Genomic DNA, 13752 nt, shown 5'->3' with positions numbered 1-13752 from the left:
ATTTAGAAGAATGAGAGGGGATCTCATAGAAACACATAAAATTCTAATGGGATTGGACAGGTTAGATATGGGTAGAATGTTCCCGATGTTGGAGAAGTCCAGAACCAGGGATGGCAGTCTAAGGATAAGGGGTAAGTCATTTAGAACTGAGATGAGGAGAAACTTCTTCACTCAGAGAATTGTGAACCTGTGGAATTCTCTACCACAGAAAGTTGTTGAGGCCAGTTCGTTAGATATATTCAAAAGGGAGTTAGATGTGGCCCTTATGGCTAAAGGAATCTACTCCTGCACCTATTTTCTGTGTTTCTATGTTTGGTGATATCATCCGTGGCCATACATGCCTAGGCGATCGCAATGGTTCTGCTCAGGTCTAGGGTTTTCAGCAGCCAACAGCCTTCGAAGAATGACCTCGTGCCTGATGCCAAACACAAAAAAGTCCCGCAGTATTTTGCCCAATGCAGCTCCAAAATCTGTCAGGTTACATCTGTAGAGGTGACTATGCCAATACCAAAGGTGCGGTGCCAATACCAAATGGCCTCCTTCTGTGGTGTTATTTGCTATGATTGCATTAGGATGAGGGTGAGTGTCAGGGGTGGTTAGTCAGATGGGGATAGAAACATAGAAAATAGGTACAGGATTAGGCCATTCGGCCCTTCGAGCCTACACTGCCATTCAATGAGTTCATGGCTGAACATGCAGCTTCAGTACCCCATTCCTGCTTTCTCGCCATACCCCTTGATCCCCTTGAGAACTGGCATCAACAACTCTCTGCGGCAGGGAATTTCACAGGTTAACAACTCTCTGAGTGAAGAAGTTTCTCCTCATCTCAGTCCTAAATAGCCTACCCCTTATCCTAAGACTGTGTCCCCTGGTTCTAGTCTTCCCAATATCGGGAACATTCTACCCACATCTAACCTGCCAGTCCCGTCAGAATCTTATATGCTTCTATGAGATCCCCTCTCATTCTTCTAAACTCCAATGTATAAAGGCCCAGTTGATCCAGTCTCTCCTCATATGTCAGTCCAGCCATCCCGGGAATCAGTCTGGTGAACCTTCGCTGCACTCCCTCAATAGCAAGAACGTCCTTCCTCAGATTAGGAGACCAAAACCGAACACAATATTCCAGGTGAGGCCTCACCAAGGCCCTGTACAATTGCAGTAAGACCTCCCTGCTCCAATACCCAAATCCCTAGCTATGAAGACCAACATACCATTTGCCTTCTTCACCGCCTGCTGTACCTGTATGCCAACTTTCAATGACTGATGAACTATGACACCCAAGTCTCGTTGCACCTCCCCTTTCCTAATCTGCTGCCATTTAGATAATATTATGTCTTTGCGTTTTTGCCCTCAAAGTGGATAACCTCACATTTATCCACATTATACTGCATCTGCCATGCATTTGCCCACTCACCTAACATGTCCAAGTCCCCCTGCAGCCTCTTAGCATCCCCCTCACAGCTCACACCGCCACCTAGTTTAGTGTCATCTGCAAACTTGGAGATATTGTACTCAATTCCTTCCTCTAAATCATTGATGTATATTGTAAAGAGCTGGGGTCCCAGCACTGAGCCCTGCAGCACTCCACTCGTCACTGCCTGCCATTCTGAAAAGGACCCGTTTATCCTGATTCTCTGCTTCCTGTCTGCCAACCAATTCTCTCTCCACGTCAGTATATTACCCCCAATACCATGTGCTTTGATTTTGCACACCAATCTCTTGTGTGGGACCTTGTCAAAAGCCTTTTGAAAGTCCAAATACACCACATCCACTGGTTCTCCCTTGTCTACTCTACTAGTTACATCCTTAAAAAATTCCAGAAGATTTGTCAAGCATGATTTCCCCTTTATAAAGCCACGCTGACTTGGACCGATCCAGTCACGCTGCTATTTCATCCTTAATAATTGATTCCAACATTTTCCCCACAATTGATGTCAGGCTAACCGGTCTATAATTACCCACTTTCTCTCTCGCTCCCTTTTTTAAAAGTGGTGTCACATTAGCTACCCTCCAGTCCATAGGAACTGACCCAGAGTTGATAAACTGTTGGAAAATGATCACCAATGCATTCACTATTTCAAGGGCTACTTCCTTAAGTACTCTGGGATGCAGACGATCAGGCCCCGGGGATTTATCGGCCTTCAATCCCATCAATTTCCCGAACACAATTTCCCGCCTAATAAGGATATCCTTCAGTTCCTCCTTCTCACTAGACCCTCGGTCCCCTAGTACTTCCAGAAGGTTATTTGTGTCTTCCTTCGTGAAGACAGAACCAAAGTATTTGTTCAATTGGTCTGCCATTTCTTTGTTCCCCATTATAAATTCACCTGAATTCAACTGCAAGGTACTTACGTTTGTCTTTAATAATCTTTTTCACTTCACATATCTATAGAAGCTTTTGTAGTCAGTTTTTATGTTCCCGACAAGCTTCTTCTAGTACTCGATTTTCCCGCTCTTAATTAAATCCTTTGTCCTCCTCTGCTGAATTCTAAATTTCTCCCAGTCCTCAGGTTTGATGCTTTTTCTGGACAATTTATATGCCTTTCCTTGGATTTAACACTATCCCTAATTTCCCTTGTTAGCCATGGTTGAGCCACCTTCCGCGTTTTATTTTTACTCCAGACAGAGGTGTACAATTGCTGAAGTTCATCCATGTGATCTTTAAATGTTTGCCATTGCCTATCTACCGTCAACCCTTTAAGTATCATTTGCCAGTCTATTCTAGCCAATTCACGCCTCAAACCATCGAAGTTACCTTTCCTTTTCAGGACCCTAGTTTCTGAATTAACTGTTTCACTCTCCATCTTAATAAAGAATTCTACTATGTTATGGTCATTCTTCCCCAAGGGGCCTCGCACAACAAGATTGCTAATTAGTCCTTGCTCATTACACATCACGCAGTCTAGGATGGCTAGCTCCCTAGTTGGTTCCTCGACATAATGGTCTAGAAAACCATCCCTAACACACTCCAGGAAATCCTCCTCCACCGTATTGCTACCAGTTTGGTTAGCCCAATCAATATGTAGATTAAAGTCACCCATGATCACTGCTGTACCTTTATTGCATGCATCCCTAATTTCTTGTTTGATGCTGTTCCCAACCTTACTACTTGGTGGTCGGTACACAACTCCCACTAGCGTTTTCTGCCCCTTGGTATTCCGTAGCTCCACCCATACCGATTCCACATCATCCAAGATAATGTCCTTTCTTACTATTGCATTAATTTCCTCTTTAACCAGCAATGCTACCCCACCTCCTTTTCTTTTCTGTCTATCATTCCTAAATGTTGAATACCCCTGGATGTTGAGTTCCCAGCTTTGGTCACCCTGGAGCCATGTCTCTGTGATGGCAATTACATCATACCCATTAACTGCTATCTGCGCAGTTAATTCGTCCACCTTATTCCGAATACTCCTCGCATTGAGGCACAGAGCTTTCTGGCTTGTCTTTCTAACACACTTTGCCCTTTTAGAATTTTGCTGTAATGTGGCCCTTTTTGTTTTTTGCCTTAGGTTTTTCTGCCCTCCAATTTTACTTTTCTTCTTTCTATCTTTTGCTTCTGCCCCCATTCTACTTCCCTCTGTCTCCCTGCATAGGTTCCCATCCCCATGCCATATTAGTTTATCTCCTCCCCAACAGCACTAGCAAACACTCCCCCTAGGACATTGGTTCCGGTCCTGCTAAGGTGCAGTCTGTCCGGAGACTTCGATTCCGGAAGGACATCGTGAGGGAGCTGTACAATCTCCTGCAGCCAGACCATCAGCCTCAAACAAGGTTGAGGACAGCTCTGGCTGTCGCATCCAAAGTGACCATAGCACTCAATTTCTATGCCATTGGATCTTTCTAAGTTGCTCCAGCAGACATAGCAAATATTTTGCAGTTCGCCATGCATAGCTCCATCCGTTAAGTGACAGATGCGCTCTATAAGAGGAGTGTTTACATATCCTTCCTGAAGAGCAGGGAGAAACAGTAGGAGCGGCAGCCTGGATTCATACAAATTGCTGGCTTCCCCAGGATTCAGGGCACCATAGACTGCACCCACCTCGCATTGAGGGCACCATAGAACAATCCTGAGATGTTCAGAAACTGCAAGGGGCTCCCTCAACGACCAGCTTGTGTGTGACCACTACTGCAAAATCATGACAGTTGATGCCCGGTATCCTGGCAGCAGCCACAATGCTTTCATCCTGCGCCAGACCGGTGTGCCCGGCGAGTTTGCTGGCCCAAACCAAATTGCGAGTGGCTCCTTGGAGACAAGGGCTACCCATTCTGTACTTGGTTGCTGACGCTCCTTGCCACCCCAGGACTGCTGCGCAGTAAGCCTACAATGACGCTCATTCAGCCACCGGGTGCTTAATTGAGCACTGCATTGGGATCCTTAATCAGAGGTTCCGTTGCCTGGATTGCTGTAGTGGAGTTTTGTAGTCGTCGCCTGAGCGGATCTCCCTATTCGTGGTCGTCTGCTGCATGCTTCACAACCTGGCAATCTTGAGGGCACAACCATTAGAGGTCGAGCCAGCAGTACCACCTGAGGAGGAGGATCAGGAGGAGGAGGCACAGGAGGAGGACCAGGATGCGGGTCACCGGCCCCGCAGGAGGTGGCGTCGCCATCCAAACCCTGTAAGGGAAGTGCATAACCGTCTCATTGCTGCTTGTTTCTGATGAGCTCATGCACCCTTCATCTTTGCATCTCCATGGCCAACCCAATGAGCCCTTTCACACATCATTAGCCACAGTGTAATGAGAGAACTGCACAGATATTGAAACACAAAATAAAGATTTATCACACAAGAAAGGTGCAAAAAAAATACACAATCATTTATCACCTTTGTACATTTTCTTATAACCCCTCTTACGCAAAATATTCTCGAACTATGCCGCAGTGCCTTCCCTGTGGCTGTATCATGGCTCTGGGAAGGCTGCTGTGTTTCAGGTGTAGAAGCTACAGATGTCCTTCTAGGACTCCCTCGACCAGCTCTGGCCCTTGAAAGGCCGGCTGCAGACTGGGCTGCATCCTCCTCGGTGTGTTCAGTCAGGATTGGCTGGGGCAATTCCATGCTTGGCAGCAATAGCGGAGTGACAGGTCTGGGCTCAGGACTGCTGTGATCCTGAGAGGCCACATCAGGATCCTGGTCCGAGGCAGTACCGATCCATCCCCACCAATTTGCTGGAGCACAGGTCGGTAGTATGGTGCGACACCGGAAGGTCCCCCGTGGACCGCAGTGGACCCAGCCACGATGGCAACAGTCAGATCTCACGTGGCATCCAGCTAAGACTTTATGAGAGCAGACACAATCTCGATGTCACCAGAGAAGACAGCAGTAAGTCGCTCCATGGCCTGTTGCCCAGAGTGCATGAGAGCATTCTGAGCTTCCAGGCCAGCGGCCATTCTCTCCAAAGCAGCATTCAGATGTTGGTTCCCTTGCGCAGTGCTGTAATGGCAGCTGCCACATCGCCAACGAGACGTGGCATCACTGCTGGATCCGCACGGTCATTCTGGGAGTCCACCATCATCTGCACACTGTCAATGATGGGCTCCATGGTGTTCGCAGAGCTGTCCACAATGCGGGAGGCGGACTCCACCACGCTCCTGACCACATGCGACAGACTCTCGGGCACCCTTGCCATTGCCCCCAATATCTCAGAATGCATGGCCTTCACCCTTCTTTCATAAGCCCCAACATCGATGGGCTTGTCTGAGTCCTCTTCAGCAGAACTCATGTGCGAACTCGTTCCCCCAGAGAGATGGCACCCGAGGTTGCCTTTGCCCTTGATCATGCTGCAGCCCGCTAGGCCCCGGTGCATTACCCATTGCAGACCCCTCTGCTAAATCGAACATTCCCGACCGCATACTCCCAGTATCTGTGCTGGTGTGTGCGAATGTAGGAAGCAGTGACGTGGTGCTGCCAGCAGTGACCCCCTCTTCCTCGGCCTCATCGGAAATGCGGACAATAGATGGAATGGCCTCTAGGGTGTCATCCTGGCTTTGGCTGCCAGTGGCCTTAATGGAGCCACCCTGCCTTTGGTTCCCAATGGCCTCAATGCTTCGTCCTTGCTTTGGCTGCCAGCGGCCTCAACGGGCTCTCCTTGGCTTTGGCTCGCAGTGGTCTCAAGGGTGTCATCCTGGCTTTGGCTCACACTCAGGGTCTCATCTGCAAACATAAATGGCACAAAGGCTCTCGTGAGAATGAGGTAGGGCATTGCACCATGCAGCCTGCAACTTGCACACAATCATAAGCAAACGCGTGGTAGGCGATGACACTTTCAGGGAGAGATGGCATTAAAGGAAGACCTGTACTTATCGATGCTGCCCCAGCGGGATCCACACGACCGGCGGCCACAGGGAAGGCAACATGTGGGCCCACTAGCCCCTGCACCCTTTCTTCCAGATGAGTGAGCTGCTGGATATCTGGCTTGCCACCACCAGTCCTCTGTTGCTCTAAACGGTTGTGAGAAACTTTCGCCTGCAAATCAAATAACGCTTGCTGAGTAGCAATGTCATGAGACCTCGTCAATGAGTGCAAGTGTGGGTCCATTATATGCAGGTGTAAGCATGACACGAAAGGGAGCTCTAAGATCTGACAGAAGAAACTTGGCCATGGCCACAACAAACCACGCTGGATAGAGGTATATTGTTTATAAGCACAACAGATTTTAATAAGTGGTTTACTTCTAGTACAAAGAAATAATACTTAACAAGACGATAGTCGACAGCCTGTTCCTTGAAACCTCAATGGAAGCCCACTGAGTTGACTGCGGTGTGGTCTCTTGCTGTGTTCTGTTGACTGTAGTTCTCTTCCCGTCTTCCTCTGTATTCGCGCTGCCTTTAGGATTAAATAGCTGCTTCTCTTATACCTTTTTTCACATTCAAATGCTGTGACAGCTTGCAGCTGTGTGGGCCCCACATGTCATTACAATACTTTTGTTATTAATTCAAATATCCTTTGACTTTCAATAATCCAGTCTACCGTTATCTTGCTATCCTCCCTTTTTGCAGAAGGAGCCATTTTTCACTGAGAACTTCTGCACAGACTTATACATAACTTTCATAGCTTGTTACTTAGCCTGGTCTTGCAACTTTAGCGATAAGAAATGGTATCTCCTTTTATGGCTAATTGGTGTTCTGTCCTTGACCATATCCTGGATTCTAACAGAACAGAGTATTCTCATTACTTCAGCACATTATAGCAACCAATGCAATATTGGTTCAATTTACCAGCATGCTTTGCTTCTCAGCTTTTACCATGGTTAGCTAAGCTTACACACATTTTAGTTACTTTTATCATATAATTGTTAAACAAAAGCATTATTAAAACACTATCACAACATGCAGGTAAGTTTTATCTTACAGAGCCTCCATTGCGAGAATGCACACATACAGGCCTCAATAATCAAATGCTGCTTCAGTGACTATATAGTGAAGGTGGGAAATAAGAGGTGAAGGAGAAGCTCGCTGATGGAAGGTGAAGTGTTGGGGGAACATGTACAGGGTGAACCTCCCTTATCCGGAACCCGCGGGACCTGGCCTGTTCTGGATAAGGGATTTTTCCGGACAAGGGGTGGTCACGTTAAATTGGATGGTACAGGTACTGAGCAAGGGGATATCGGGGCTGGCTGGCTTGGGGCTGGGAGTGCAGCAGAGGCATCATGAGGAAGCAGGGGGTGGGCGGTGGATCGCGGGGTCAGGCCAGTGATTGCGGGAGTCGGCAGCGAAGAAGGACTTCAATTTGTTCATGTCGGAGTTCTGCGCATGCAGCACTCGGTGGCCGGGAATGGTTCTGAACGAGGGGTGGTTCTGGATGAGGGAGGTTCAATCTGCACTCACTTTTATCAGTCAAATTATGTTGTTGAGCCTTTTGCGGCATTGTGTGGCAGTGTGGTCAAGAATGGAGGTCCCCGAGACCTCCACAGCGATCTCTCTCCAGGCCTTAACAAATACAGCACGAGTCCGTCTGCCTGTGTCAGGGTAAAGAACGCGCCTCCTTCCCTCCAAACCTTCGATCAGGTTCTTGAGTTCCGCATCAGGAAATTTGCTGGCCCTCCTTACTCCTCCTGGATTTGCCATGCCTTCGCAAGAAACTGATTCCCTGCTCAGGGCCTAGCTGCAAACCCTGGCCTTAACAGTAAATCGGCACCAACTGCATTTCGCGGCCCATTCGGCCACTCCGCACCCACAAACAGCACATTCCTGCCCCTTTTTTCAACCAAAAATGCTGAATTTCCATCTTATGGATGCAGTGGTAATGAACGGCAATAAGCAGTAGGTGCGCCTCGTTTCGAGCGGTAGGCAATTTCGGCCTCAGTATCCTTCGTGTCAGTTTTATAAATTTTGAACCCCTGATTTCTAACACCCCAACAACATATCCATCTATTCCTTTCTCTCTCATGTATTTATCTAGATTCCCCTTAAATGTGTCTATGCTAATCACCTCAAGTTCCACATTCTAACCATTCTCTGGGTAAAGAACTTTCTCCTGAATTCACTATTGGATCTATTAGTGATTATCTTATCTTTATGGTCCTTAGTTCTGGTCTCCCCCGCAAGTGGAAACATCTTCTCGACCTCTACCCAATCAAACTTACAGACCTCTATCAGGTTACCCCTCAGTCTTCTCTTTTCTGGAGAAAAGAGCCTCAGCCCATTCAATCTTTCCTTTTGGTATAACCTCTCAGTTCTGGCATCATCCTAGTAAATTTTGTTTGCACCTTTTCCAGTGTCTCTATATCCTTTTTGTAATATGGAGACCAGAACTGTTCACAGTACTTCAAGCTGAATTTGTACTTCTAACTTGTTTGTTTTATTTCTTATACTACCTGCATTTGTGTATAGAACTTCTATTTGAGTAACTTCCTAAACTTCCTTGAACTTATATGTTTCAATCAGCAACAAACCTAGAGTTACACATTAATCTTAATGATAATATGATCAATTTTAATTTTAGTTTGTACTGTTTCCTGCAAGTATCCAGTTATCTTGAGCTTCAATCTTTTTCTATATAACAGCATGGGAGCAGTGACATTAAGCTTTGTTCACAGTCCTGATTAGAATATGTTGAATCAATTAAGAAAGGTAAATAAAAGAACAATGTGAGTTCTCTTGCCTAAACTGAAATGTCATTCAAGATCAATTTGATTATACACACATTCGGTGAGGTCTCTGAAAGGACTGATGCAATTACTCTAAAGTGCAATGCATTTGTTAAAATTACATGCACCTTTTACTGAATGAAATCCAGGATATCTTGCATCATATGACTGTTCACTTTATCTTTATCACAGAGCTGGTGAGTTGGAAACATCAGGGTTGATAATGCAACAAGCAGTGCTCACAGCTCTATTACATATCAGGCACTAGGGTCTAATATTATTGGATCTGAGGCCTTACTCTGCATCTGATGCACTGAGTGCAGGTCAGTATGGGAGGGTGGGTTGTTCCCATAATGTGGATGGTGCACCTGAGACAAATGGACAATAGGAGGAAGGGCCACAGGAAAACTTTTCTATTTTTCCCCCTTGATGGCCTTGACTTTGACCATAAGGATCACCCAGCTTACCTTCAGCCACACTGTTAGGTAGTGAGGCTGATTTTATCCCCTTCAAAAGTAGCCCCTGCGATTTTTAGCAATCTCCCAGCATATTATGGCCAAAGCAAAGGAAGCAGCGTTAAAATATTTTAAACAGCTGTCCTTGCTTTATTGTGTGAGGTTAGTTTATTTGTGCACAGTTGCACACAGTGCCTAAGCAGTATTGAACTCAGAACCCCGGGAACAGCGTGGAGGCATACTACTTCAGGGAGCAGCGCGAGCTGGTCCAGGAGTGACGTCAACAAGGTCCAGATTGGTGGTTGGAGCGTGGGTAGATACAGCAGAAGCGGTGAGGTTGGGGTGAAGGAGCGATGAGAGGTTGTAGAGGGACGTGATCGGGGCCCAGGAGAGGCGTGAGTTCGGGGCCAGGGGCCCAGGGGCAGCACGGGCCAGCCCACACTGCGGTATGTGTGCGCACTAGGTCCGTGCAGCAGAGCAGGTCTCCGGTCATCTTGGATAATCCTTGCCACTGGACCAAGACCTAGCTCTGTCAAACTCGTGTGGTGGCTGGTGTGCAACGGCCACACCACGTTAAAAAAATCCATACACAGGCATCTTCCACCCTTCAGGATGCAGTTCAGGACCTGGAATATTAGGTCCTACATTGAAACACCTATGAACTCATCCTTTTTTGGCATGGAAGCAAGTCATCCTCGCTTTGAAGGGCTGCCTATGATGATGAGGATGAGGATGATGCTGGGACCATATTATTATTCCTAATTAGTTTTCAGATTCCATTGTATATCACCTTGACATACAAGACAAAAGGCACTCCCTTATCCAGAACCATCCCTCGTCCAGAACCATTCCCGGCCACCGGGTGATGCATGCGCAGAACTCCGACATGAACAAATTGAAGTCCTTCCTTGCTGCCGACTCCTGCAATCGCTGGCCTGCCCCTGCGATCCACCACTTCCCCCGTGATTTCACTGCCGCACTCCCAGCCCCAAGCCAGCCAGCCCCGATATCCCCTTGCTCAGTACTTAACGTGACCGCCCCTAGTCCGGAAAAATCCCTTATCCAGAACAGGCCAGGTCCCAAGAGTTCCGGATAAGGGAGGTTCAACTTGTATTGTGTTACTTTTATGTCACCAGCATAGGTAATCAGCATAAAATAACAAACTGAAAGCAGATAGTGGCTTGTTATGTACATTCATTAAAACCTCGTCAGAAATTAAATACACTGCAGCTACTGAAAATAGGTAATATTGCATAATTTTGGTACTGAAAAAGACTCTTGGCACTTTTAACATATAAGTACCCTGTATCTGTATTTACAATTTGTTGCTAAAAAAAAAGACGTTGGTAAAGGAGTTTATAAGGTGATCGAAAATGCACAGAACACACAATGTAATGATAATCACTGCAACCTTTCTGAGTTTGGGGATCAGTGAGAGGTTTTGCACATATTTCAGGTTTTTGATAAAATGTGTCTATGATTACTGTATGCAATCTGCTTACTTGTTCAAAATTTTTAAGTATACAACTTGGAATGAACAACTGGGAGTAAGTATGATGATGCGCTCATGCTCCTTCTGGCTCCACATCAAGCTTTAAAAAAAAAGTACTGACTTTGTTCACAGCATCCACTGAAGATGCCTGAAAAATCGGCAACTCCATATGGAGTTGGATGTCTTTCAGACATCCTTGGGGCGCAAGGCATTGCCACCAGAAATGAGTACTTTTTGCATTTATTTTCCGTCCGGAAAATGGATGCAGTAGGACCAATTTCTTGCCAAGTGGCTTGTAAACTGCATGGAGCATGATGGGAAGGACACATTTCAGTCTTCCTTCTAGAGATAGTCCTGACTATTCTGATGAGATACTTATAATACTCACAAGTGGGAAAAATAGTTTAGAGAAATTGAAGGATAACTGAATATAAAGTACCTATTTTCCATTACATTCACTATGAGAGAATAATCAAAGGATTTTTAAAAAAATCGAATCTTTGCAGCGCTTTGAAGTTTGTAAATGTTTTTCACAAATATATTTTGTTTTCAAATACATACTGGGGGACATGTAGCATCTATAACTATAAAAATGAATACCTAAGTTTTTAAGACAACCTAATGATGGACGACCTAATGATAGTGATAGACAATCAACATCTAAAACAGATTATCTGGTCATGAGCACATTGCTGTTTACGGGAGCTTGCTGTGCGCAAATTGGCTGCTGTGTTTCCTACATTACAACAGTGACTACACTTCAAAAAGTATTTCATTGGCTGTAAAGCGCTTTGTCACATCCAGTGGATGTGAAAGGTGCTTTATAAATGCAAGTCTTTCTTTAAAGTAAAGCTGCAGGGAACTCTTGGTTTAAAACAGAAGAACTATATGTGCGCTGTGTATAATTTTGTCATTTCTCCCCTCCTTCCAGGTATTCTCCTACACAGCAGATAAAGAAATCAGGACAGATGATCTATGTCTGGATGTGTCTAGGCTAAACGGTCCAGTTGTGATGTTGAAGTGCCATCACATGAGGGGGAACCAGCTGTGGGAATACGATATACAGGTACGCTTGTTACTTAGTCATGATTTATAAGGCATGCTCAGAGTCGCACATTTCTCATCATCTTCATGCATTAGGAAAATGTTTAAATATTAGTGCTGCAAATAACACAGAAAAAAGGAAAATTTCTTCCTCAGTGGAATACAAATATCCTGTTTAAATTATTACATCTCACTACATTTTTTAAGTGGTATAAAACCTAATATTTTTATTGGTACTGTATTTCAAATCAATACTTTTTAAGGAAAGTATTGTATACAGCCATTGGGATCGAAATGCTGCTTTAAACCCTGACATTTATCCATTATATGCGATAAGCTTCCGACTAGGTAAAGGTCATAAGATTAATCACAGTATTTTCCACAATTTATACATTTGTACTATAAAATTATGTATCCTTAATCATGGTAAAATGCGCTGTGAAAAAGTGACCTGCTTAAAATTCAAGAATACACCAGTTAACAATACAGGCACTCCAAATGTTTTATAAAGCCGTTTTCATACCATCGAGTCATAGAAATTATAGCACAGAAGGAGGCCATTCTGTCCAGTGCTAGGTTTTCAGATGGAACTCTTTCCCTATCCTTTCCCTGTATTCTAATTCAAATACTTATCCAATTCCATTTTAAATTATGTTAAAGTCTCTACCTCAATAGCCACTTGTAGGGCATTCCTTCATTGATTGGATATTGCATATTTTAACAGTCTACCATATGAAAACAAATTTCTTCTAACTCCTCACTTAGTGATAATTCTGGGTCTACACCCCCTTTATACCAATATTCTACCCTGAAAATCTCTATTGGATCACTTGTCAACTTCTCCTATTTCCATGAAAATGCCCCATTTTTCTTCATAATTATACTCTTTCATATTCATGAGTCTTCATTTTACCTTTTATATAGTTCTAAATACCCGATCAATGACGGAAAGCCTAGAACTACATGGAATACTTAAACTGTGACCTATTCAATTCAGCATGGCATCTTTACTTTTTTAATGCAATGTCCTTGTACCTAAAATAGGAAATCGCTTTGCCATTTTTATTGCCTTTTCTATTCTCACTGTCACCTTTAAAGATCTATGTACCTACTCTTCTAACTCTCTATCCCTCCACATCAGTTTAGGTTATATTTCCTTTCACTTATTTTTCCTCTACATGTATTACTTCATCTTTCACAATATTGAACTACATCTGCCAGCTGTGTGCCCTCTCCACTAATTTGTCACTGCCCTCCTGCAATCTTCTGCATTCTTCTTCAATTTGCCATGTTCCTTAAGTTGGTATTGTAGAATTACATAGAATTGACAGCATAGAAATAGGCTGGTGTTTAAACTTCACACCAGCTTCCTCCCGCCCTATTTCATCTAACCCTATCAGCATATCATTCTATTCCTTTTTCCCGCGGTGGATCTGTGGGTAGCACACTCGCCTCTGAGTCAGAAGGTTGTGGGTTCAAGTCCCACTCCAGAAACTTGAGCACATAAATCTAGGCTGATAATCCAGTGTAGTGCTGAGCATTGTTGAAGGTGAGGCCCTGTCTGCTCACTCAGGTGGGCATAAAAGATCCTGTGGCATTATTTCCTGGCCAATATTTATCCCTCAATCAACATAACAAAAACAGATTATCTGATCATTATCACATTGTAGGAGT

The 13752-nt window shown here is 44.7% G+C and overlaps 1 protein-coding gene across 1 annotated transcript in view; it reads left to right on the top strand.

Annotated features, from left to right (window-relative positions):
* The window catches only part of galnt13 (polypeptide N-acetylgalactosaminyltransferase 13), an 899812-nt gene that overhangs the window by 820688 nt on the left and 65372 nt on the right, over positions 1-13752 (top strand). The window contains exon 11 of the mRNA XM_070875629.1: positions 11966-12100. Within this exon, the coding sequence (XP_070731730.1) occupies positions 11966-12100 (135 nt within the window). The remainder of the gene's footprint in view (positions 1-11965; positions 12101-13752) is intronic.

This window comes from Pristiophorus japonicus, chromosome 3, assembly GCF_044704955.1.
Source record: "Pristiophorus japonicus isolate sPriJap1 chromosome 3, sPriJap1.hap1, whole genome shotgun sequence".
Classification (NCBI taxonomy): Eukaryota; Metazoa; Chordata; class Chondrichthyes; family Pristiophoridae; genus Pristiophorus; species Pristiophorus japonicus.
The sequence above is the reverse complement of the archived record's forward strand: the minus strand, read 5'-3'. Positions and strand labels throughout refer to the sequence as shown.